Source organism: Bos grunniens, chromosome 4, assembly GCF_055505025.1.
Source record: "Bos grunniens cultivar Pamir isolate PY7600 chromosome 4, Bosgru_T2T1.0, whole genome shotgun sequence".
NCBI classification, from domain to species: domain Eukaryota; kingdom Metazoa; phylum Chordata; class Mammalia; order Artiodactyla; family Bovidae; genus Bos; species Bos grunniens.
Genome location: NC_141168.1, coordinates 21335680 through 21362384, shown reverse-complemented (window position 1 = coordinate 21362384; position 26705 = coordinate 21335680). Strand labels below are relative to the sequence as shown.

The window sequence follows — 26705 nt, the reverse complement described above, 5'->3', positions numbered from 1 at the left end:
ACCTGTTTCCTCTTGTCTCAGAAAGTAAGCACCGTTTCTCTTTTCTTCTTGCTATTTTGATCCCACCTTCAAAGGCCGCTTATGTGCAACCTCTCTCACGGCCCACCCCTTTTTCTTCTTCCCTAGTTTAAAACATCAATCCCCCGGTCTCCACCACCACCCCACCCCCCCACACACACAACCCCCGCTTTGTATCTGTCTATTTCCTTACATCTGCCTGCTCTCATCTTTCCCCCGAGACAGGGAACCTGTGCTCTGGACCCTGTACTGACAACGTCCTCTCTAAGCCTCAGGGAAATCCTGTTCAGGCTGGTGTCAGAGCCCCGTTTGAGAGATGAGGATACTGGGGCTGTAGGTCAGGCCAGCGGACCCAGTCGAAGGACATCCGTTTAGTCCTCGGTGGGTACATACAGCCCGTGTGGTGACACAGGGATCCGCTCCCTGCCCCACTTCGACCTCTCTTGGAAAAGAGTCGGCGGCGAGGTGAAAAGGTCAACCCACCCCGCCCCCCTCCCCGCCGCCTTGTGTCACCTTCGGACAATATGTTACACTGTTTCTTCCACTGCCTGCACCTCATTGGTCCACCACCGCGCATCCTCATTGGCTGTGGGCCCAGGGACACACTGCGATTGGTCCGCGCGCCTGTGCTGAAGTCGGGCCCAGTGGGAAGACACTGTGTTTGGCATGTGAGGCTGGTGACCCACTGCCACCACTGGCATGGTTTCCCGCGGCCCGTGTGCCCAGGTGTTCATCTCCCTGCGAGGGTGAGAGTGGACTAAACGCCACGCATTCACCTCCAGAATAGTGCACTGGCCTTGTGGGTGGTTTATGTAATACATGCTACTGATTGAAACTTGTGGGTCCAAACAGGTGGCCATTTAGGTCTGGGTCCAAACTTTTGTACATTTGTATATGTCATCCTGACACCCAACAGATTTCTGAGAATGATTCTGAGGGTTTTTTTTTTTTAACACCATCTTATAAGCATAGGGTACCAAAGGAAGCTACTGGTGGGTTGCAAAACATCCAGTGTCTTGTATGCATTTGCTTAGGGTTTGCTAATGAGACTGTGTGTGTGTGTGTGCGTGTGTGTGAGAAATCACTTCAGTCCTGTCCGACTTTGCGATCCTATGGACTGTAGCCTGACAGGCTGCCCGCCGCCAGGGCATCTTCCCCACTCAGGGATCAAACCGATGTCTCCTGCATTGACAAGGGGGTTCTTTACTGCTAGTGCCACCTGGGAAGCTCTAATGCAACTGGCTCACACTTAAATGTTTTAGGGATTGATAATTTAAAATGATTGAAAGTTACTTCGAAACTTGGAAAGGGTGACGTCATAGTTTTTTTTTTTAAGTTTAGCCTAGGGAGTTTTTTTTTTTTTTTTTAAGTTTAACTCTAGGTGGGTATTAAGTGGTGTTTCAGTACGAAAGTCTTTGATAGTGAATGTATGCTTTATATAGGAGAGGTGATAATGATAAAAAAAAATTGTGGCATGAGAATACAAACCTCCACAAAATGTCTTTTTAGAAGAATGCATCAATGAAGCTGTCCTCTAACTTTGTGAGACTGAAGGTTATGGGTAGCATGCTGATCTAATGAACAGGACTGAAGGCACAGTAAAAAGTTTTTTAAAAGGAAAAGATTTCAGAGTTATGGTCATTCTGAAATGCCTGATACTATTTTTGGCCCTAGTTTCCTGCAGAATGGATGGGCTGTGCACAAAGTACCTGGTAAACATTTGTTTGAGGAGCCACAGTCCCCAGAATTCCTTCACATCAGCTGCCCATGCTGCCGTGTGCTCTAACTCCACTTCTGCTGGAGAATGAGCAGCTTGTGTTGCTTGCCCTTGCTCCAAATGATCACAGACTTGTGACAGTGACCTTAAAGGTGAACAGCTTAAAACTATAATCTAGTTAAAGACTTTTTCACCTTCTTTATCCAGATAAAGAAATTAAAATTTCAGGTTTCCAGGCTCATAGAATAGTCACATTGCTGGTTAACATAAAGTTAGAGCTCTAGTCTTGTTCCAATCCATAATCCATCTGCTTTTCCCACACTGGTTCGTCTCATTGGCCGGGTACCATCTCTAGGAGCAACCTTCCATCATCCTACCCACTGTGGATTCATATGACTAGCTTCCTTTCACCTACTGTCCCTGTAATGAGTTCCCCAATTCTCATGTGTATCAGATGCCCAGACATTCACATTCACCCTCCAAACATGCCCTGTTTCCTGAGTCAGAATAAGGTATCCAGGTTCTTGCCCCTGTATAATCCTTCCCTACCTGTCTGACAGGGAGCTGGCCAGCATCACCTTCAAAGATTGTTTTTGAAGTTTCTCAACTATGTGCTTCTCACTGTGAATCTTGTCAAGAACTGAATTCATGAGACTGCAAATGCTTAGGATCCAGAGAGAACTTTGGGGTCAGTGTCCAACGCACTATTACTCCCTGCCCCCAAGGTTTTCTCTTAATGCTGTCCTTGTTGTTGTTCAGTCGCTAAGTTGTGTCCAACTCTTTGTGACCCCATAGACTGCAGCACTCCAGGCTTCCCAGTCCTTCACTATCTCCCAGAGTTTGCTCAAATTCATGTGCATTGAGTCAGAATGCTATCTAACCCTCTCATCCTCTGCCACCCGCTATCCTGTCTTATATCTATTCTGATGCACTCTCGGAGAGACACTTAAGATGCTGAATACATGGATCCTGACAAAGGATCTTACTGATTTGCTGACAAAACAAGATTCAAATGAGAAGCCAGTGTGACCTGGGTCTGAAAAGATTCTCAGAGAAATTGGGGCTTAAATTGAGAACTGAAGGACAAGCTGACTCTAGACAGGTATAAACCAGGGGTGGAGGTCGCGGCGGCGGTGGGAGGGGGGGCAGTGGGGAGACAGGCAGTGGAGGCAGCCTCTGGAGGCAGCAACTCATGGGAGCGTCTGCCCCCTATAGGAGAGGCGGAGGACTGCACCCTCATCCGGTGCGGCAAACTTCTCCACAGCCGGGCAGATCTTTCCAGAGGAATGTGTTTGGGTAAGAAACCTGAGAGGAAAGTCAAATTATCAGCATTGGCACAGGAGAGCTCTAGACTCCCCACAAGCCCAGAGGCCTTTGGCATTCATATTCCTAGACTTATTTAGAGAATTTGAGATCCTGGGAGGACCTTGGTGTTTTTACCTCAGCCTAAATGTCAACCTAAATGCCCTGGTATCCAGGCACATGCATTTCTTTTTAATTTAAACAGGTAAAGAAGACTCATATTCTTAAGTTCAAAAGGTTCTTGTTTTTCCCTGTACTGTGTGCTGTCCTTAGTCCCTCAGTCATGTCTGACTCTTTGCGTCGCTATGGACTCTAGCCCACCAGGCTCCTCTGTTCATGGGACTTAGGCAAGAATATTGGCGTGGGTTGCCATTTCCTCCTCCGGGGGATCTTCCTGACACAGGGTTCAAATCCAGGTCTCCCGCATCGCAGGCAGATTCTTCACCACTAGTACCACCTGGGAAACACTTGTTTTTCTCTGGGCTTCCTGTTCACTTCACTGTTTCACTTTGCTTCCTATTAAAGATTTGTCCGTGTCTGGAAATTGGAGACTATAAAAGGTGGCCTCTAATGTAAACTAGCCCTCAGGCTGGATGGGCCTCTGATTCTGTGGCTGTCCTCCCAACCCAAAGAGGGGTGCCTTCTCAGGGTAGGAAAGACCTCACAGGGCTGGGAGACACCTGCCCCACCTCACAGACTGTAAAGAATGACACCTCAGGGTGTGGCCTGCCCTCCTTGGCCTCCTTGGCACCGTGGTCAATTAACAAGAATCTAGTGAGAACCTGCAAGGTCCTGGAGACTTCCTGCTGTAAAGCAGCAGTGCTCTTTGTCAGTCAGGTATGAGCACCTTGGGTTTTCGGGAGTCGAGCTTCGATAACAGGTTTTGTATCACCTATGGTTGATTGTGTATCTGTTGTCGATTATACTCATTGGTTTGGGAACTTTTACTTGGGAATTGTTCCCCTTTTGGCTTCAATCTACCTTCCTTTCTCTTTAATATTTTACCTTTACTATTTAGGGCCAAGCCAAGCCTAGCACCTTGCAGCTTCTCATGGAGACTGCAAGAAAAGGCGGCAACGCCGGCAGAAGAATGATGCCCCGGGTCCTCCAGGAGCTGGAGCAGCGGGTGGCCCGCAGACGCCTGTCCCAGGCCCGCCACCGAGCCACCCTGTCAGGGCTCTTCGGCAACCTCAGGAAGGCTGTTTACTCCCACTCTGATCTCACAGCCTCAAAGGTACGGGGATCGAGGGTAGGGAGGAAAAGCTCCCACACCTGGGAAGACTGTGGAGCCAGGGTGGGGACTGGCCTGGAGCTCCACCCTCGAGGCCTGCAGCTCGGGTGGGTCAGCAGCCCGCAGTGGACACCTCACGGGGCTCTGTCTACTCTGGGCCCTTCCTACCCGCTGCGGACAAGCCTGGCCTCAGGAGGGAAATGACCCACTGAGAGGCCGGATGAGCCGGCCATACCAATGCCCGTCCCTCTTGTGGGCCGTGGTGAGCCTTCAGCCACTGCCCAGACCCTGCATTCCCACTGCAATACACACAACTCCCTCTACCCCAAAGCACACCCCCCACTACAGGCGGATGTGAGTCCCTCAGGTTTCATGCACTCACCAGGTCTTTCCCTAGGTGGCCGGACTCTCCCGGTAAGCATTTGTCTTTTCCTGATCTTAATTCTACCTTTCTCCTTCCTGGGCTACTGTACTGCTGATTGGTGTCTCTGGCGGAGCACAGAAGGTTCGCGTGGGTTAGGGTGGTGATGGAAGGATGGAGTTGGTATCACCAGAGGGAGCAATCAGGAGGTCTCCAACGTGGGGGAGGTTGTGCTAGCCTCAAGGCCCCTCACCCTCTTTAACGGAGGGAACTGGAATTCAGACAGGACCTGCCAGCTGTCAGGGAGAGGCCAGGTTTGGGGATCCAGGCCAGGCCCTCTTTCCACGGTCCATCTCTCTGGACCAGCCCATTGCCCTGCAACTGTGGGTTTCCGTCTAGGCTGGTGCTGTTTCCAGAGCAGGTGAACAGAAGAGCACTGCCCCCCACCACTGGTGGGCACAGGGCCAGAGCCTCTGTGGAAAACAGAGGAAGGTGCCCCAAGTGCCCTTGTGCCCGGATCCAAGGGGGGCAGGAAGAATCTCAACAGAGCTCCCACCTGCTCCTCTAGAAGGATGTAGGGGGTGAGGGGTGGGGGAGGGCTGCTCCTCTGCCCGACATCCAGCTGTGGACGCCTCACAGCACTCTGCTGCTGCATGTGGCTGAAGCCTGAAAGCCGCGCCTTACCTACTCACTGCGCACTAGCCTGACCTCAGAGGCCCATATCTGGGCCTCTCAGCAAAGAGCCTGTCCAGAACAACTCTGCTCCGTGTCCCCTGGGTGACATGCGTCCAGGGGTGCACAACAACCCCAAGGCCCCCGGCCAGTGACAAAGTGTGCAGACAGGCAGCATGACTGAAGGAAAAAACAGGTACTGGGGGCTGGCAGTAAGGAGTGCAAGTAAATCTAGAGGAAAACCCTCTGCACCCCTGAAAATTTATACCTCACGATGTGGTGGTGGAGAGCCTGCCTGTTAAGTGGCGTCAGTCCACGTGAGGTAGGTTCCTGGCTAAGCTTCAGTTAACACACCAGTTAAACAGGGACACCAGTCACGGCTTCCTGAGGCCTGCCGTGGAGTTTAACAAGAAAGAGCATGAAAAGCATAGCACAGTCCTAGGTGGTTTAGAATGCTAGTATCGTTTCCCCGTGCATCACCTCATTTATTCCTCCCAGCTCTGTTCATGTCACCCTCACTCTGCAGAGGAACAAACTGAGGCTGCAGAAAGTTAGACTATTTGCCTGGGATGGCACAGCCAGGGGGCAGCCTGGAAATCAAATATCTTCTGTCCTGTCCTTCCTTTGCGCTCCTCCTGGAGGCAGAACACTGAATTTTGCATTTGTAGTGTCCATGCAGAAAGGATTTGCTTTCCTAGAGTGAGATGCACACATGTGTGGCAGCAAGGTCGTACTAGTTTTCTGTGGCTGCCAAAACAAAATACCATACACGAGGTGGCTTAGAACAACAGAAATGTCTCAAGGTCTAGCCTCTAGAGGTTCAAAATCCAGGTGCCGGGCTCGCTCTGACTGCCCTAGGGGAGAACACTTCCTGCCTTTTCTGGCTTCTGCCATTTACTGGCAATCCTTGGCGTTCCCTGGCTTACAGAGGCGTCACTCCAGTCACTGTGTGTATCTGTCTCTGTGTCCGAATTTCCCCTTTTTATAAGGACACTGGTCATACTGTGTTAGAGCCCACCCTCATGACCACACGTTGACTTGATTACCTCGAGAAAGGCCCTGCTTCCAAATAAGGTCACACTTACAGGCTTGGGGTTAGAACGTCAACACATCTTTTTTTAGGGGGACATAATTCAACTCAGACAAAGGTCCTAAGAAAATCAGCCTGCCAAAAATGTTGTAGAAACAGAGTTGCAGTGAACGGCACCTGGCCTACGTGGCTCTGTTCTGGCCCAGGTGACGCAGTCAGACTGCAAGGTGGGCATGGGGTGGCTGTGCTGCGAGGACACAGGTGACCGTCCTAGACCAGAGGGATGGAAAGTCCTCGCCTCCCAAGCCTGGGGTTTGGGCAGCCTGTCGGCCCCAGGTATCCTGAGAGCAGACAGAGTCCTTGCTGACCCAACAGTATAATTCTGAGCCCGGGACGGGGGCCAGCAGATGGTGTAGGACGGCAGGGGCCCTGCTCTAAAGGAGCAGTCCAAGATCCCCATGATCTGCTGGGTCTCCTGTCGCCGTCCCATGGGTCTGCAGAGTGGGGTACCTTTAGTCGCCCTCCAGTCTCCTTTTCACGCACCAGTGGGGCTCAGTTGGGCCTCCAGGAGGGTGGGTCCCTCCACCTCCCCTGCAGGGTGCTCCCACAGTCCTCTGCGGTGCTTACCGAATTTTCCTGTTAAGAGGAGCTGTTGTGTGTTCTGTGTGATGAGTGGTTGTCTCCACGCTCACCTTCCCTATTAGAATGTCAGCGGCCTTAAAGCAGGGCAGTTTTGTTTACTCTGTGACCCCGGGCTGGGCACGCAGGTCTTTGCCCTTGTGCGTGCCTGAGGAAGGTCTGGGACTCCTCACAGGCACTGGGCGGTCTGCATAATACACAATATTCAGCGTTTCTCATTGTTGCATAATCTTGCAGTTACCATTTTGACTTGAATAATGTTATATACAGTGGTGAAGAAAGGGAAGGAGGGAGCAAGGAAATGCTTGTGCTTCTATTTTTGCAGGACAGGAAATTCATAGTTCAAGTTGACAGAGCACTTGATAAAGACTTTAGGTCAACTAGAATGTATGCATTTGGCAAACAAAAATACATTTTTGTATTTTTACTAACTAGTACATTTACTGGGAGAAGGCAATGGCACCCCACTCCAGTACTCTTGCCTGGACAATCCTATGGACAGAGGAGACTGGTAGGCTGCAGTCCATGGGGTCGCTAGAGTCGGACACAACTGAGCGACTTCACTTTCACTTTTCACTTTCATGCATTGGAGAAGGAAATGGCAACCCACTCCAGTGTTCTTGCCTGGAGAATTCCAGGGACAGGGGAGCCTGGTGGGCTGCCGTCTGTGGGGTCGCACAGAATCGGACACGACTGAAGTGACTTAGCAGCAGCAGCAGCAGTACATTTACTAGTACTAAACTAGTACATTTACTGTTAACCCACCTGTAGCACACTGTGCGAAGTGATCAGAAGTTAATGGGGAGAGGACGGGGCTTTGTGCCGCCTCTGCAGACATTGTCCATCCCAACTTCACAGCGCGTCTATAGTCCTTTGCAGCCCTGTCTGCTGAACACAGCTTAATGGTTTCCAAATGCTTTGGTATTTCTGTGAGAATCATTCCCAGAATACAAAGTAAATGATGTGCCTTCTGTGGCTCGGAACTAACTCCTACCCTTTCTGTCGACGATGTCAAAGACTGAGACTTCGCACCCGAGGTGGGGTGGCTCTGGGCCAGGAAAGGGGCTTCTGTGTCCACAAAACCAACTCTGTGGCGGGGAGGCTGGCTTCTCCGCACTGTCTGTCTCTGTCCTCAGTGGCAAGTTTTGAATAAGGCGAAGAATCATATTCAGGAACTGGAACAAACTTTGGATAATCTGCTGAAGCTGAAAGGTAAGCAATCCATACCTGCCACCCCTCTGCCTCCCAAGGTAGGGCTTGTTGGTTTTTTCTGTTGAAAACAGAGAGATTGGGGTAAGCCAAGTGAACATGTATTTACTGAGAGCCTACTGTGTGTCAGGCACTGTGCTTGGGCCAGGGGTACGATGAGATCCATGCCCCTGTCCTCAGCGAGCTTAGGGTCTGGCAGGACGGACAAATGTCAGCAGGCTGTGTGAGCAAGAGGAGTTCTTCCCAGGTGCTTGACCTCCTCTTGAGAGGCCAGAGAAGTGGACCGGGGCTGTCCAACTCGAAAGCAAAGGGCAGAAGCTATCTCCCTTCTTTGGCCCTCAGGCTGGACATTGGGGTTTCATGAGTCAGTGGAAGCTGAATTCTCAAAGGGGTGCTCTCCATGCCTTGACTGAGAAGGGCCAGATCAAGAAGCTCTTCCCCTGTCCCTGTCCCCTCCCATCTAAAAAGAGAGGTGAAACTGGGCTCTTGACCCTTAACACTGAACCTAGGTGGGCTCAGTGACCACCCGTGGTCCATACAGTCCAGAAAGGCAGGAGAGACTGGACCAAGTCCCAACTTTATCACGTGTGACCCTTGCCTTCAACTCCTTGATAGGATCTTTCAACCTGGAGGATGGGAATGCAAACAGCTTAGAGGAGGCCAAGAAAAAATATGCCAGCATGTACTCCAGAAACCCCAGGTAAGACCCCCAAGCACCAGGAAACCCAGGACGTGCCGCTCTTCTACCATAGCAGAAAGTTCTGCTGCGGCTCGGCAGCCCACCCTCCCCTCCAGAATGCAGAACAGAGTGAGAGGCACTGCTTATCTATTTAGAACAGCTTTGTGCTGGAGAGTTCTCTTCTCTGTTTTATCCTAATCACATGTATTGGATTTTTCCTGAATATAAAAATAATGCTACTTATTAACAGAAAATGTCAAAAAGAACAGAAGTACCCGAAAAAGAACATGAAAGTATTTATCTCACCACTCAAAGAAAATCAATGTTAATCGTAAAGAATATCCTCATTTTTTTTATTTGCACATTATTTTCTAGAGAAATGAGATCACAGTATTCATATAGTACTATAGCTTAAAAGAAAAACTTACCTAATGGTTTTACTGAAGGATACATAAGAAGATAAGGGAAATCTAAATCTCTGCCTACTTTCTAGCTTACAGGAACCTAAGAAAAGCTAAAAAGGATGTCAGAGAAGAAAGGAAAAAGTAGTAGATGCGGGTGCTGCAAGGGGAAGGGGTGCTGAAAGGGGAACCTCGTTTGTAACAGCACACTCAGACAAGAGAGGCTGCCTGAGCAACGTCTCTCCCACACTTCTGTGATCTCACGTGGGACATTTAATGCTCACACCTTTTGACATGCACTGTGTAGCCTCCGTCTCTGCTGTGCTCTCAAAGGGTGGCCCAGGCCCCGCGCCACCTTACCCTGCGCAGCTGCTCCAAGCGCGGCCTGGACTCTGGGCACAGTGGCCGGGCCCTCGTCACCTCTGGTGGCGCCAGGGCGTTCCCAGCACGGTGTGCGCTCAGACCGGCCTCCGAGGAGGCGCCGGAGTATGTGTGTAAACAATTTTACTCACTCTGAAAAGGGGACTGCACACGGCTTGTGATCAGAATCTCCCGACAACCCGCGGAGGCCAAGTGATGTTGTCCCCCTCGTTTGGGGCGGGGTTACTGATTTCTTATATTGTCTTCTCTGTGTTTTTCTGTATTTCCAGTTTTTTTAAACAGCGAGTGTGTACTATATATATATATATATCCTAAAGGAAATAATCAGGAGAGAAATGATTTAATTAAATTCACATTGTAGACACTGTGGGAATACAGAAAAGTATTAAGAAGGATGTAATCACCTATAATCATAATCCATAGTTTGGTCATGTGGAGGGGAAAAGGCAAGTGGTGTGTGTGTGTGCGCGAGCATGCACATGTGTGTGTTGAGTATACGTGGCAGGGTATTTGTGGCCACGTTTTACAAATCAGACTGGCCCCACCTAGAAATCAGCCTGGGAGTTGATCTCAGTGAGGCAGATGTTAGCTATTGACTCCACACTTCATTTATTACGTAAGCCATGCTCTCCCTCCTGATTTAACATATGAACACTATGACATACTAAAATCTTATTAATACTCGTATCACCCGCATGTGGATGGCTAAATTTCTTTCAGAATCATATTAATTAGGGAAGATTTTTCGCTAGAATTATTATAAAACTGCAATAATTAAAACTGTGCTACCAGTAGAGGACTAGATTAATTGCATTTTATAATTATTATATTTTTAATTAATTAATTAAATTATGAATATGCTTAAGTGCCTTTGTTCAGGGTCATTTGTATTTCCCTTCCTGGAAGCTTTTTTTTTTTAACCTATTTTTTGCCCATTTTCCTGTTCGGTTGCTGGTCTTTTTCTTGTTTAGTGGTAGAAGCACTTTACGTATCATGAGAAATCAGCTCTCCTTCTAGTATATAGATTACAAACAATCATACCTTGGTTGGTTGTTTTACTATTCCAGCATTTCTGTTTTTTGTTTTGTCCATGCAAAAATGAAGTCTAATCTGTCTATCTACAATGGCACCTGATGTCAGGTAAATAGCAGAAAGACTTCTTCCACTCTGAAATTAAACAGAAAGAGAGAGAGCGAGAGACTGAGACCCCTCCTATGTTTCCTTCTGGTGCACTTGCTTTTTAACTCAATCTGATACCTTGGGGATTATTCCTATCAGTATGAAGAGATTCTGGGTATAAGTCCTGGTTTTCCAAATTGTGTCATATTGTTTCATTCTCTTAAAACTGTCTTCTGAAGAGCAGAATTAAAAACTTCGAAGTCCAATTTATTCATTGCTTTCTTTTCTAGGTGGAGCTTTTAGTTTAAACCCAACTATTTAACCATGATTTTGGGTGCTACTGTAAATGCTAATTTTTAAAATTTCAATTTCCAGTTATTCATTGCTAGTATACAGAAATACTATTGGGTTTTGTATATCGACTTTGTATTCTGAAACCTTGCTTCCTTCTTAGTTCTGGCCACACATTTTTAGTTTCTTGGGGATTTTCTGCATAGATAATCACATTGTCGGCAAACACAGTTCTATTTCCTCCTATCCAGTCTGTACACCTTTCATTTCTTTAGTTCACCTTATAGGATGGGCTATAATCTCCAGCATAATTTTGAATAGAAGTGGTAAGAGAGGACATCTTTCTCTTGTTCCTGATCTTGGCAGATAAACAATCTTTTACTATTAAGTATGCTGTTAGCTATAGGCTTTTTATAGATGCTCTTTATCAGGTTGAAGAAATTCCCTTCTATTCCTAGTTTGCTGAGAGTTTTTAAAAGCCATGAATGAATGTTGAATTTTGCCAAGTGCTTTTCTGCACATATTGAAATTAATATTTTTCCTTTAGTCTGTTGATATGGTAAGCTACACCGATTGGTTTTCAAAGCTTGAATAAGCCATCTCATATTCCTAGGATAAACCTCACTGGGTCATAATGTATTTATACATATGTAAGGTGATGGCACCCCACTCCAGTACTCTTGCCTGGCAAATCCCATGGACGGAGGAGCCTGGTGGGCTACAGTCCATGGGGTCGCGAAGAGTCGGACACGACTGAGCAACTTCCCTTTCACTTTTCATGAATTGGCGAAGGAAATGGCAGCCCACTCCAGTGTTCTTGCCTGGAGAATCCCAGGGACGGGGGAGCCTGGTGGGCTGCTGTCTATGGGGTCACACAGAGTCAGACACGACTGAAGTGACTTAGCAGCAGCAGCAGCAGCAGGGTAGAGTAGGTAGGGTAAGAGGACCATGTTGCCTGCCTGCTCAGGTCCAACTCTTTGCGACCCCATGGACTGTAGCTCACCAGGCTCCATTGTCCATGGGATTTTCCAGGCAAAAGTATTGGAGCGGGTTGACATTTCCTACTCCAGGGGGTCTTCCTGACCCAGGGATCAAACCTGTGTGTCTTGTGTCCCCTGCATTGGCAGGCGGATTCTTTACCACTGAGCCAATGGGGAAGCCCACTTATGCACAGATATAATATATATGCTGCTGCTGCGTCACTTTAGTCGTGTCCGACTCTGTGCGACCCCATAGATGGCAGCCCACTAGGGTCCTCTGTCCCTGGGATTCTCCAGGCAAGAATACTGGAGTGGGTTGCCATTTCTTTCTCCAATGCATGAAAGTGAAAAGTGAAAGTGAAGTCGCTCAGTCGTGTCCAACTCTAGCGACCCCATGGACTGCAGCCCACCAGGCTCCTCCGTCCACGGGATTTTCCAGGCAAAAGTGCTGGAGTGGGGTGCCATTGCCATATATAAAATATGCTAAAACTGTGTTAAAATGTTTAGTCTTGATGTTCATGAGGGAAATTAGTCTGTAAATGTCTTGTTTCTATTTCCTCCCCAGTCTGGTGTCAAATAAAGTTCATTGGAAAGGCTCAGACACTTGGTGCTCCATCGAGGCAGCCGGGAAGGATGTTGAGGAGGAAGAAGAAGAGGAGGAGGAGGAGGAAGACCAAGAAGAGGAGGAAGAGGATGAGGAGGTGGAGGAGGAACAGGAGAAAAAAGTGGAGCTCTCACGCTCCTCCGTCACTCTGCTGCCAGACCTGTTGGAATTTGAACGGTGTGAAAGGCCTGGTGCCCATGGGGAAGGGGACAAGTGCTCCAGTGGGAGCAGCCTGCAGGCCCTGAGTCACGGGCCCTCCAGATTTCCACACAGGAAGGGCTTGGGGATGGGGTTGGCAGAGGGGCTAGAGAAAGTCTTGAAACCACATTTGCACAGCACATGCACTGTATTTCCTTAGACTGACTTTATCTGGGGTGACACTGTGGGGGTCTGCTGGGATTTGAGGGCTAAAGTGCCTCCCCACCCCCGCAGCATTACTGGTCTTGGAGCAAGGGAAGCAGTGAATGGCTAACCCAGATTCCACCTGCTATTCACTGCTCCTCCGCAAACTCAAGGCTGAACACATCCTTGTATGTGGGCTTGGAGGAGTTGGCCCAACAGAAAGAGGCTTACTCCACAGCTTCCAAATTTAAGCGAGCTCATATCATGTCTGCATATTCCTGGGCTCTAAATTTGAAGCCATGTTTCCCTGGTGAGACAGTCAGCCTGCCCTGCCTCTCATCCTCTCTTCTGTCGGGCAGTGAGCTTCACAGAGGGCGCTGGGAGGACTTAGGAAGGGACCCCAAAACACAAAACGAAGTTGCCTGTGGCCCCCAAGCTGGCTCTGCACTGCTAGGGTCAGGGCTGGCAGAGACTAGTGAGGCTGAGTCCCTGGTGAACCACAGCCCGGGGCAAGGCCTGTGCTCTTCACCACCCCACTCCCCACCACGGGATCCCAAGGAGCCACCCCGAGTCGGGGGACCTTGGACTGCTGGTTCAAGTCTGGGGGTCACTGCCCTTTTGGTTGCAGATACCTCAACTTTTACAAGAGGACGATGGACTTTCTGATCAGGAACGAGTTCATCTCCTCCAATGAGGTGACACTCCCCATCGTGTCCGCGGCCATCTCCCATCTGTGGCAGACCTTCTCGGAGGAGAGGAAGACCTTCATCTTGCAGGCCTTGGAGCGGACACAGAAGGGCCTCGTGGGGTCCTGTCCAGAGCCGGCCTGCCCCGAGGGCAGCGTGAAGGACAGCGGGGTTGACAGCCAGGGGGCCAGCTGCTCGCTGATCTCCACCCCTGAGGAGGTGAGCCGACCCACGGGTGAGAAAGGGTGGATAGGAATGACTCCATCACCTGTGCCTGGAGACGCCCGGGGAAGTTAGCAGGGTTCCCACAGCTACCTGGAGGTGCTGTCTGGATGCTGGCGTGGTACGTTTCTGATTTTCCCGACATATATGCACAACCACAGAACATTTATTTTTCTCCTGTTACCTTCCTGGTCTTTCCATGGGGATTATAGAAGAGATGGCTTAGAAGGCTGTATCCAGTCGGATTTTTTCAGCTTCAGGTACTCGCTCATTAAACCAAGAGGTGATGTACTCTGCCCACCCGGGAGGGCCAGCACGGCAGGAGGACTTCCGCTATGTCTCCCAGCCAGGTGGCCGTAGATTCGGTTCTTTCCTTTTCCCTGCTCTGCCTCCTCTCAAGGCTGGCATCTCACCTTTCCCGCCCTCCCCATTTCCCGCACAGGGTATAATTGTGGAATGGCGGCCGGTAGCAATCAAGTTATTATTCCTCCTCCTCTGCATCAGTTCAGTTCAGTTCAGTTGCTCAGCTGTGTCCAACTCTTTGCGACCCTATGGACTGCAGCACGCCAGGCTCCCTGTCCATCACCAACTCCCGGAGTTTACTCAAACTCATGCCCATTGGGTCGGTGATGCCATCCGACCATCTCATCCTCTGTCATCCCCTTCTCGTCCTGCCTTCAATCTTTCTCAGCATCAGGATCTTTTCCAAGGAGTCAGTTCTTCGCATTAGGTGGCCAAAGTATTGGAGTTTAAGCTTCAGCATCAGTCCTTCCAATGAATATTCACGACTGATTTCGTTTGGGATGGACTGGTTGGATCTCCTTGTAGTCCAAGGGACACTCAGGCGTCTTCTCCAACACCACAGTTCAAAAGCATCAATTCTTCGGTGCTCAGGTTTCTTTATAGTCCAATTCTCACATCCATACATCCTCTACATCAGGCAAGAGAAAAGACTGCCTCTGGCTCTTTCTTAAGCATCAAGGAGGAACATCTCCAGAAATTTCCACCCTCCCTCTCCTGCCCTCTCATTGGTCAGAATTGTATAGATTGTCAGATTACTGAGCCAATGAATAACCGAGATAGAATTCCGTTTGGACCAATCAGGACCAATACCTGAGAGCGGGTCAGTTCCCTCGCACCCCACAGAGCATTAGGGAATAGAGTGGAGGTACCCACGCCTTTACTGTAAATGCTCGGAGTTCAGGCTGTTAACCCCGGCCATGGTGAGCGAAGCGGCGCGCTGGTGGGCGTTAGCGGTCGCTGAGCGCTGAGATCAAAGTGGGCTCCTCAGCTGCTATTCCAGAATTAGGACAGCCGCGGAAGGCTGCTGCTCCCACTTGGGGCCGCATCTCTCCTTCCGTGCTCTAGCGGGGTGGGCAGTTCTTTGCTTCTCTGCTCCTAATCTAGTGCTTTGCAGGACATTCAGCTTGCATGCAGCACCCCCCTGCTTTGCCCTGACTTTTCAGACGTTCCACAGCAGGTGGTTTCTTTGAGGAGATGTCCGGTGTCTCTCTGGGGAGTCTTCGAGTCAGAGAACCTCCGTTTGCCTCTGATGCTGGGGGAACAGCCCTTGTTGTTCAGTCACTCAGTTGTATCCGACTCTTTGTGACCCCCTGGACTGCACACGCCAGGCTTCCGTGTTCTTCGCTATCTCCTGGAGTTTGTTCAAACTCATGTCCCTTAAGTCGGTGACGCCATCCAACCATCTCATCCTTTGTTGTCCCCTTCTTCTGCCTTCTATCCTTCCTTAGTATCAGGGTCTTTTCCAACGAATTGGCTCTTCGCATCATGTGGCCAAAGCATTGGAGCTTCAACTTCATCAGTCCTTCCAATGAATATTCAGGGTTGATTTCCTTTAAAACAGACTGGTTTAATCTCCTAGGTGTCCAAAGGACTCTCAAGAGTCTTCTCCAGCACCACAGTTAGAAAGCATCAGTTCTTCAGCAGTCTTTTTTATTGTCCAGCTGGAACATCCCTATGGGAAAAACCATAGCTTTGACTAGACGGACCTTTCTTGGCAAAGTAATGTCTCTGTTGTCTAGATTTGTTATAGGTTTTCTTCCAAGGAGCAAGTGTCTTTTAATTTCATGGTTGCAGTCACCCTCTGCAGTGATTTTCAGTTCAGTTCAGTCGCTCAGTCGTGTCTGACTCTTTGTGACCCCATGAATCGCAGCACGTCAGGCCTACCTGCCCATCACCAACTCCCAGAGTTCACTCAAACTCACATCCATCAAGTCGGTGATGCCATCCAGCCATCTCATCCTCTGTTGTCCCCTTTTCTTCCTGCCCCCAATCCCTCCCAGCCTCAGAGTCTTTTTCCAATGAGTCAACTCTTTGCATGAGGTGGCCAAAGTACCGGAGCTTTGGAAAGCCCCAAATAAAGTCTCTCACTGTGTACATTGTTTCCCCAGCTATTTGCCATGAAGTGATGAGACCAGATGCCATGATGTTCATTTTTTGAATGTTGAGTTTTAAGCCAGCTTTTTCACTCTCCTCTTTCTCCTTCATCAAGAGGCTCTTTAATTCCTCTTTCCTTTCTTCCATAAGGGTGGTGTCATCTGCATATCTGAAGTTATTGATATTTCTCCTAGAAATCTTGATTCCAGCTTGTGCTTCATCCAACCTGGCATTTCACATGATGTACTCTGCATATAAGTTAAATAAGCAGGGTGACAGTATGCAGCCTTGACGTACTCCTTTCCCAATTTGCAACCAGTCCATTGTTCCATGTCCAGTTCTGACTGTTGCTTCTTGACCTGCATACAGGTTTCTCAGGAGGCAGATAAGGTGGTCTGGTATTCCCATCTCTAGGAATTTTCCACAGTTTGTTGTGATCTACACAGTCAAAGGCTTTACCTTTGAAGTAGTCAATGAAGCAGATGCTTTTCCGGAATCTTTAGCTTTTTCTATGATCCAGTGCACAGCCCAGGATGGCCCATTCTCTGGGAGGCTTCCTAAACATCAGGACCCAGGCATGGAAAACTACTGTCGCCTCATCCAGTCCTTCCAATTCACAGACGAGCCCAGTGTGTGGGAGGACCTATCCAGGATGCCTAGTTCCTGCTCTAAGGATTGCATCCTTTATCACAGATTTTTTCTTTCAAATCTCTGCCCTTTGGTCTCTAGTTTATTGTTGACCCTCCAGGCTTCTCAAGTGGAGTTTAGTTAAAAGGCAGGCACTTGGCTATTACTCTAGACCCACTGAATCCGAGTCTTTGAGGGGATGGCTCAGAATCTGTTTTTAACAACCACCCCAAGTGACTGGTGTGACTGCAAGGGACTCCCAAGGTGGAGTGAGGTTGGGGCAGGGACGTGGGAGGGAGCGGGTTGACTGTGGCATATCCACCCTGGGAGTGGGCTCTCTGCAACCTAACCCCCGAGCCCCTGAACCTCTGTTCCCCTAGAATGAAACTGCTAGATTGTGGATCCTGGGCTCAGTCTGTCCCTCGGGCAGTGTAGATGAGCCCTTTCCTGTGTAAACAGAGGCTCACCTCTGGCTGTTGCCTCTCCCACCTAAGCTCCCACCCTCTTTAGAAAGAGGAGACCATGGTCCCCAGTGCTTCCCCATCTCTCAGCCACTCTCTGGGGTTGGCAGTTTTTTCTGGGTGGTCAAGAACTTAATATTCATCCCCTGTAAAGGTCACCAAGCAGAGACCCTGGGTTTGGGCCTCAGCTTTAACATGCACCCCTTTGGGGACAAGAGGTAGGGAGCCTTTCTATCCCTCGGCAGCCCAGAGCAAACATCAGAGTGTGGTGGATTTCTGACATGTGAAGTTTTGTGGTTTCTTTCAGATCCTTTTTGAAGATGCCTTCGATGTGGCAAGTTTCCTGGACAAAAGTGAAGCTCCAGGCACATCTAGCCCCAGGTGAGGAGGGGTATGAGACTGTGTGTGGGTGTCCCTGTTGGGGTGTTTGGGAACCTCTCCCGTGCAGCCTCTCAGAGGGGAGCATAATTCAGTGGAAGTTCTTGGAAATCCACTTTTTCCTGTGATTCAGAAAAGGCTGGTCCTAGGATTGTGCCATTGCCCTGGGGAGGATCTTCTCTGGGGCTTCTTCAGCAGAGACCATTCTCCCATTGTGATCCAGGCTGAGATACATCAGCGAGTTGTCAACTCTAGGTGGTTTGCACTGTCTCCTGGGGTGAGGTGGCTGTGGATGGGTTACAGCAGTCAGTCTGGTTTGAGAGGTGGACAGAGAGAGTCTGGGCCAACATGGAAACAAGCCCCACGCCTGAGCCTTGGGGTGAGTGACAGAGTCTCTGAGTTGCACAAGGGGAGAAGCTGTTTTCACAGTGCTGATGGGAAGGATGTAGAAGGAGGGATGACCCCCTGAAGTCAGAAGAGCATCTGGGGAGATTTTAAAACAAGAAGCAGCTTGGTTTTTTTAAACACACACACACACACATAAAAAACAGTTGTGTTTTCTCAGAAAGAGAGAGTTTAGGACTAAAATATCGTTGCTACTTTGAAAAGCTGTGGTCTTACAGCCTAAAGGCACAGCCCCCTCAGATACCTGGTTAAAAAGAGGTGACCAGTGGTTAAGACTCCACACACTCATAGCAGGGGCCCAGGATCAATCCCTGGTCAGGGAACTAGATCCTGCGTGCTGCTAGTAAGACCCACACAGCCAAATAAATAACATATTTTTTTTTAAATGAAGCAAGAACATGTAGCCTTGGGAATGAGGTGACATTCATGTTCTCATGATCCCAAAGAACATCTCCATTCTTTCTGAGGCTTGTGGCTCCAGCCCAGAGCCCTGGCAGCCTGCAGACAGATTAGAAGTCAGCATTTGCAACTCAGCTGCCACCCCGTCCCCCACCCCCAGCCCAGCCTGACATGCCCAAAATCTCAAAGCGATTTTCCGTGGTGACTCTTCCCGGCTGTATAAAGTTTGATTTTCCTGAAACCATCTGGAGACAGACATTGCTATCTCTTTGTTGGGATTGGGCTGTGAACACAATTTGGTTGAAAAGTGGCCAAAGTGTACTTGGCAAATAATTTTGTTAACTCCTCATCCTGCTGGTGGAACAGAAAACAACCAATCAGGGGGAAAAAAAAAATTGTTTTTTTTCTTTCTTTCCCTAGAAAAGGCAGAGGGGTTGCTGCCAGGGTTCCCAAGCTGACTGTGAGGCCTCATTCCAGCAGGAAGTGAGGTCAAAGCACCACCAGCTATCCAGGCCTGATTACAGTCCCGTTGGTGGGCTTCTCCCCTTGTCCCAGGAAACAGCAGGAAAAGAATCTTCAGGGAAGCCGTCTGTGCCAGGGCTGGCGTTTCACTTTAGACCTCCTGAGCCAGAGGCATGTCAAGGGACTGACCTCGATCGTGCCCTGTGCTTCCTGAGCCTGGGAGGTCACGGGTGGGAGCAGAGCCTGACTTTGGGTGGAGAGGAAATCTTGCTCCTTGTTCCCCAGGCCACAGCTCAGAACACTGAACTAGGACCCATGGGCCAGCCTCCCTGTAGTCTTGCTTCCCCAGCAGCTTACAGACATGATGCTGGAACTGGGGCTGTGCAAATCTTCCACAGAAGGCGCTGGGCAACCTTCTGGAGGGTCCAGCTGCGTGCTTCAAAGTGTTTGGTTCTCATTGTAATCCAGATATTTTCAGAGGGTGCAAGCAGAGGTGGAGATTGAGGGCAGGATGAGAAGCGGGCAACAGAGGATGAGATGGTTGGATGGCATCACCGAATGAATGGACATGCATTTGAACAAACTCTGTGAGATGGTGAATGACAGCGAAGCCTGGCGTGCTGCAGTCCATGGGGTCCCAAAGAGTCAGATACGACTTAGTGACTGAACAGCAATAACAAAGCAGAAGTTAAAAGTTAGTTTTACCTCTAACTGCTGTTTCTTCCTCTTTTCTGCCGTTAGTACCTCGCTGGCTGTCTGCAACTCAAAAAAACCCGAGGACAAGTTTCATCTCTACGTGCAGATCATCGATATTTTCAAAGACTTTTGCTGTGTTGACACTCAGGTCAAACAGGTAGGATGGAGCAGGGTGCAGTCAGGCCTTGGCTCGCCTCCCCTCAGATGGTGGGCTCTGGAGGGGAGTACTGGTTGCAGCTCCCCCAGTTCACACCACGGGGGGCCGCTCTTCCATGGATAGTTGACTTTAGTCTAATGCACCTTGTGGAAGGAGGATGTCAGGGAAGAGGCAGACGGATGCTCTTCAGGGCACATCTGAGCCTGGGAGCCTTGAGGCAGGGACCAGACCTCAGAGGCCTGGCCCTTGGCAGGCATTCCTACATGGGTGATTCCTTGATGCCTTTTGAGAGGCTGAACTAGTTCATCATTTTCTGAGACACTGGGGTAATATTTGCTGTCAGCTTTTGAAGGATATTAATTTCTCCTTCCAAAAAGCTGACTGTGCAGCCCACCGTGACATGCATTGTGGGGGTCTTGGTTAGAAGGTCCATTCCTGGAAGTTTCCATGGAGGGAGGGGGTTATTCATGAGCTGCCAAGGAGACAGCCCCTTTCAGATTCAGAGCCATGGATTTTCCCACTGATTTAGCAAAAATATAGCTGTTTATTTTAAAAGGTACGTGATAGTGATGAAAATGTCCAAAAGTAATCAGGGCAGCTTTTCAATGTGGCCCTTTTCCTGCTTACCCTTCACTTCCCTCTGCTGAGACCACTTGGAGCCAAGGCCGATTCCTGCAGTTTGCTCTCTGCACCCCCCACCAACCCTTGGCCACCAGCCCTGACCACTGAGTCCCTTTCTCTGGACACAGTGAAGTCAGGTCACCTTACCAAGGCTTTGAGAGCAGATGGATGGGACAGTCTTTGTTTTCCCCACTTCGTTACTTACACAGAGCAGGAAAGAAAGAACTGGCAGGACTGGAGCTCATGTAAAGCAGAGGCGCTCAGACTTGACTCACCTTGGGAGCTCATTGGAATGCAGATTCCTGACGTCCCCGCACTCAAGATTTCCATTCAGTGTTGTGAGATGTGGCCCCAGGAATCTGTGTCTTGAACAAGCTGCCCAAGAGTGTCCTCATGCGGGAGGCCTCAGGCCTTGGTACAGGGTGTGTAAAGAGGGCAACTGCATTCTCTTTCCCGTTCATCCCAGTGCCTGTATTGGTTTCCTAGGACTCATGTAACAAATTACCACAAACTCAGGGGCTTAAAACAACAAAAATTTATTCTCCCAGAAGGCCCAGTTTCGGTGTTGACCCGCCATGCTCCCCCTGAAAGCTCTAGGGGAGAATTTCTCCTGCCTTTTCCCAGCTCCCAGTGCTCCCAGCAGTGCCGGAGATCCTGCACTTGTAGCTGCATCGCTGCTTCTGTCTTCTGTGATCTCTGTGTCCCTCTCATCTTGTAAGGACACCTATCGTTTGGATCGAGGGCACACCCCAAATCCAGGATGACTTCAGCTTACAGCCTTAGTTAATCACATCTGCACAGACTCTAGTTTCAAATAGGCTCTCGGTGGGCGTGAACTGGGGGAAGTGCTACTCAACACACTTCAGCACCCAGTCCCAGCAGACACCTCTAGCGGCCTAGCGATTTAACAGATCTGCAGCTGAAGAGTCCCTCATCATCGTGTGCAGGGGCTTAGAGATGGTTGGATGGCATCACCGACTCAATGGACAAGAGTTTGGGTGAACTCCGGGAGCCAGTGATGGACAGGGAGGCCTGGCGTGCTGTGGTTCATGGGGTCCCAAAGAGTCGGATACGACTGAGCGACTGAACTGAACTGACTGAAGGAAGCAGAACGTTTGGAACGACATTCAGGCACTCTGTGACAGACTCCAGTGTGTGGCTCCCTCCCCTGATGTTTGGCCTCAGGGCATCCTCCACATTCCAGCTCCCCCTTTTCTCAACCTTTGCCACCATTCTCACCCTAAACAAGGGGTCTGGTGATTTTCCTTTGACCAGTTCTTCCCTCTCTTGGATACTCTGGCTCTGATGTGCCCACCCCTATCAGGAGGGCACGGCAGATGAGGACCATTCTCTGGAGCTTCATTCTCAGAATCACCCCCAATCTGGCCCCACATCCATGAGATGGTTGGTTGGATTAGGGGTGCTTCCCAAGGCCCAAGGGAATCAACCCCTAACGAGCAGCGCTAACGAACTACAGGGATGATTTTCTGCTGGGGTGGGATATGCAGGAAGAACACAAACCCAGGAATGTACTTTTAGGGGAAGAGGTAAAGTGGAATCAGGTTAGCTGGTGTCATCGTTAAGGGAATGAGAAACACTTGCTAATTTAACATAATGCTATTTCTTTTCAAAATGGTCCCCAAATAGCTAACCCATGAATGTGGTTTAAAGTTTAAATGTTACCAAAAGATGTACAAAGAAAACGTAGTCTCTGGCCTACAGGTGTTCCTTGTTCCTATTGCATTCCCTCCCCCAAAGGCAATGATCATGACCAGTTTCTTATTCAGTCATCCAGAAATATTCTCCAGCTACTTATATAATCTATCAAATACAAATGGTATTCCCAGGTGGCGCTAGTGGTAAAGACTCTGCCTGCAATGCAGGAGACCGAGGTTTGACCCCTGGGTTGGGAAGATCTCCTGGAGAAGGAAATAGCAACCCACTCCAATATTCTTGCCTGGAAAATCCCAGGGACAGAGAAGTCTAGCAGGCTACAGTCCATGGGATCGCAAGGAGTCAGACACAACTGAGCACACACACATCAGACACAAATGGTAGCCCACCATACACACTGCTCTGGACCGCGCTCTTTGGAAATCATGTGTCCCACAGAGAAGGAGCCCATTCCTTTTATTGGAAGCAGCTGCAGAGTATTCCATGGGTGGGTGCATCGTGGTATAATTCATCATCCTCTGTTGAGGGCATTTGGATAAAGCTTTAAGATTGCCCCTGTCTCGCTCATGGGTTCTTAGAAATCCCCAGAAGAGGAGAGAAGCCAGTTCTACTGTATCCAGGAGAAGCCCTTCTGGAGACGGTAGAGTACGGAGGCGAGTGAAATGGAAATGGACTCCCTGCCCCTCATTGCTCGTAACTTCCTGGCTGGAGCTGGAGGAGAAGATATCGCTAAAGAGATGTGGGGGAGAAGCAGAGGGAGGAGGCATGCCTGAGATGGTGGGGCCATCTCCCCCGCCTGATGCCTGGAGCCCTCAAATAAAACTCGAATCCTCTTCTACCGGTGTTTTGCAGGAACCGGACCTTCCTGTCGACGATGAGATGATAATGTTGAGGTGCACGGAGACGTTTGACGATGAAGATCTGTGATGCGGGAGGGCTGGAAGCAGGAGGGGATGGAGGAGGCTGGTGGTCTCTGGCTTTGAGTTCTGGCAGCCCAAGTTGCCCCTGCCTTGGCGTTTTGGAGTGGGCTGCCCCGAAAGCATTTTGATGGTTGTAGTTTCTGGTTGTTATAAAGTATTTAAGAATAGTGTGGTTGTGTGTCAGTCTTTTGGGGTTGCTTTGAATGAGGTGCTGGCCTTCTGCAGGGCACACACCTGCTCCTGCTGTGCTCCTCTTCACGGGGTACCAGATGCACCCGAGGACCAGGCCATGAGTCTTTCAAGAACAGGATGGCCAGGATCTGTCCCATGACACTGGGTACTTGCAGCACACCTGCTTCAGGGCATTGTGTTGATGGGTTCTAGGGATCTCTGGCGTCCACCCCACATCCTACAAGCTCTAAAAGCCCAGGAGCAATGCTGACCTCAATCTTGTGCTCCAGGACACCAAGGCAGAATCACCTATATCTGCTTCTTCTGACAATAAAGACTCCTGAATGGAGTCCATGTCAGGTCCCACAGTGCTCGCAATGTTTTTGCTGAGGCTGCTGGGCAGAATGCATCAGTGCCCTTGCCTGTGTACTGGGGGTGACGGTTATTATTACATGTCAGCTTGGCAAGGCCATGGTACCAGGTACTTGGTCAAACATTTTTATAGATATTTCCCTGAAGGTTTTAGGTTGTGTTTTTTTGTTTTTGTTTTTTTTTTTTAGAAGAGATTACCCTTTAAATCAGCAGACTTTGAGTAAAGCAGATTACCCTCCATAGTATGGGTGGGCCTCATTGAATAAGTTGAAGGACTGAACAGACCACGCTTGCAACCCCATGGCCCGGAATTCTCCAGGCCAGAATACTGGAGCCTTTCACCTTGGATCATCCCAATCCAGGGATCGAACCCAGATCTCCCAGATCTATATTGCAGGTAGATTCTTTACCAGCTGAGCCACAAAGGAAGTCCAAGATACTGGAGTGGGTAGTCTATCCCTTCTCCAGCAGAGCTTCCCAACCCAGGAATCGAACCAGGGTCTCCTGCATTGCAGGCAGATTCTTTACCAACTGAGCTCTCAGAGAAGCCCTAACCTCCCTCAGGAAGAGGGAATTCTTCCAGTGACTGCCTTCAGATTCCAGCTGCAAATCATTCCAGCCTGCATGGCCTGCCCTGCAGACTTCAGACTTGTCAGCATCCACAATCACCTGAGCCCAATCCTGAAGTCAATCTCTCCATCTGCCTTCCCCATATGTGTGTGTGTGTACATATATATATATATATGTAGACATATATGTATAGGCACAGATATGTATGTATGTCCACACCCCCCGTATTGGCTCTGTCTCTCTAGAGAATCCTGACTAATCCATTGAGGATGCAGAGACAGCAGGTTCACCTGGCTCTTACAGTTTATAAATCATGACAACAGTGGCTCCACTCCACTGAAGGCCTTTCCAAGGCTTTGGCTGTTTCATGTCCCTGTGAGAACCTGAAGTGCAGGTTAAGTCTTAGGGTCCAAACCTGGTGCCATCTGACCCGCACCCCCAGTGCTCACTGCCTCACCATACCATCCTGTGATGCAGTCTGACTCCAAGGACTAGCACTGGGCATATGCAGGGACTGTAGCTTTGCAGACCCTTCAGTGCCTACAGGGGCTTCCCAGGTGGCACTAGTGGTAAAGAACCTGCCTGCCAAAGCAGGGGAGGTAAGAGAGGTGGGTTCCATCCCAGGGGGCAAAGATCCCCTGGGGGAGGAAATGGCAACCCACCCCAGTATTCTTGCCTGGAGAGTCCCATGGACAGAGGAGCCTGGCGGTCTAGAGTCCATAGGGTTGCACAGAGTCGGACACGACTGAAATGACTTAGCACAAGCTCAGCGTTTCCCAGTGGCAGGGGCCTGGAGGGGAGGGGTCTGATTGGGAGGAATCTGCATGGGAGGAACCTGGATGGGAGGGGTCAGCAGGCCTCCTACTTCTTTGCGGAGGAAGAGAAATGTTACTGTCACCTTTCAGCTAACAGCCCCATCTCTGTTCCCTACCCCACCCAAAGCCTCTGCCTCCCAACGCATCAAAATACTGCCTAGAGGCTTTCTGCGAGGACACCGGGCTGCCCTTGTTTGCCCTGATTTGCCCTGGTTTACCCTGGAGACTGGAGGGCTGAGCACGGTGTAAGGATGTAGCTTGAGGCTAGACCTCGCTGACTCGCTGACGGGGGTCACAGCACGCTTGCCCTGGCCTTTATCTAACACTTATCTAACTCTGCCACCACGTGTGAGGTGCAGAGACGCTCAGGTCGACAGGGTACCTCCCATAGTGGGTGGGGCGAGGAGCACACTGGGTGGGGGCGGTGCAGAAGGAGCCTTCTCACATCCGGGTGTCTGTGGCGCTCCGGGGCCCCTCTTCTGAGTCCCGGGGGCAGAGCGAGAGCTGGCGCACTCCCACCTCGCCTTCCCTGGGCCAAAAGGGGAGGTACTGGGCGCAGGAGGATGTGCAGAACCTGGTGCCGATCCCCCAGGGGAGGCCGTAGACCTCCAAGGCCTTTGTAGTCTCCTCAGACTCCTCCTGGATTTGATTCCATGCCAGAAGACCTCTCTCCTCCAGACTTCCTAATAGGAGACAGCGAGTGAGGTCAGGACTGGGCCCCAAGGGAGCTGGCGGACCTGGGCAGGAGGAGCCTCTGGAGAGGCCAGTTCGCAATGCCCTGGTCCTGCCGGCAGCTCGTCCTTCTCCTCCTCCCAGCCCACCCCAAGAATCAGCTCAGCTCAACTCCACCCAACTCAACTCAATGGATGTGAGAGTTGGACCATAAAGAAGTCTTGAGCGCCAAAGAACTGACGCTTTAGAGCTATAGTGCTGGAGAAGACTCTTGGGAGTCCCTTGGACAGCAAGGAGATCCAACCAGTCCATCCTAAAGGAAATCAACCCTGAATATTCATTTAAAGGAGTGATGCTGAGGCTGAAGATCCAATACTTTGGCCACCCGATGAGAAGAGCTGACTCACTGGAAAAGACCCTGATGCTGGGAAAGATTGAAGGCAGGAGGAGAAGGGGACACAGAGGACAGAGGATGAGATGGTTGGATGCATCACCGACCCGATGGACATGAGTTTGAGTAAGCTCCGGGAGTTGGTGATGGACAGGGAGTCCTGGCGTGCTGCAGTCCATGGAGATACAGAGAGTCATAGGTGACTGAGTGACTAAACAACAACAACAACTCAGCTCATCACCAGGAGTTTCTGAGCTCTAGGGTACGACCTTCTGTGAACCACTGTTCTTTCCTCCTCTTCCGGGGTGGACCTTTCTATGTTTCAGTGTTTCTGGAATGCAGGTGTCTTTTATGTTTGGTGGAGAGAAGAGATGTGGAAAACAGAATATCAGAATAAGCAGGAGTTATTACAGAGGTCCTTTCAAGAAACTGTCGGAGGACCAAGAAGGGAGCACAGAAAGCCACCAGTGAGGACAACTCTGCACCCTTCCCCGGACACATCCTCAGCACTGATGGGTTTGCTGTGCTCACCGCCACACTCGGTGCCCTGTAGTGTAAGGGTCTGTGGTTGTGTCTCCCTTTCCTACGAGCCTGTGAGGCTCCAGAAGGCCGGGCATGTCCTGCTGCTCTCTG

General features: G+C 49.9%; 2 protein-coding genes across 17 annotated transcripts in view; one reads left to right on the top strand and one right to left on the bottom strand.

The window, feature by feature from the left end:
• The first annotated feature begins 506 nt into the window (after positions 1-506).
• Positions 507-23248, top strand: STRA8 (stimulated by retinoic acid 8). The gene is made up of 9 exons (XM_086395485.1): positions 507-764; positions 4056-4271; positions 8107-8182; positions 8795-8879; positions 12596-12811; positions 13605-13881; positions 17677-17750; positions 19755-19866; positions 23014-23248. The coding sequence occupies exons 1-9, from the start codon at positions 543-545 to the stop codon at positions 23086-23088; spliced, it is 1353 nt and encodes a 450-aa protein (XP_086251611.1). The 5' UTR covers positions 507-542; the 3' UTR covers positions 23089-23248.
• LOC147373751 (solute carrier family 23 member 2-like) overlaps positions 22601-26705 on the bottom strand; it is an 87590-nt gene continuing 83485 nt past the window's right edge. For all 16 annotated transcript variants that reach the window (XR_015162038.1, XR_015162039.1, XM_086395463.1 and 13 more), the window contains one exon: positions 22601-25692. Coding sequence is in view for 14 of the 16 variants with exons in the window: in XM_086395463.1 (XP_086251589.1) it covers positions 25451-25692 (242 nt within the window). In the remaining 2 variants the exon portion in view is untranslated. The remainder of the gene's footprint in view (positions 25693-26705) is intronic.

What these genes read in the sequence shown, in the direction of transcription:
- STRA8 (XM_086395485.1), top strand. Translation starts at nt 543, where the DNA reads ATGTTACACTGTTTCTTCCACTGCCTGCACCTCATTGGTCCACCACCG. An exon ending in CTGATCTCACAGCCTCAAAG is followed by an intron (nt 4,272 to 8,106) that starts GTACGGGGATCG and finishes CTCTGTCCTCAG; the next exon opens with TGGCAAGTTTTGAATAAGGC. An exon ending in TGATCTCCACCCCTGAGGAG is followed by an intron (nt 13,882 to 17,676) that starts GTGAGCCGACCC and finishes GGTTTCTTTCAG; the next exon opens with ATCCTTTTTGAAGATGCCTT.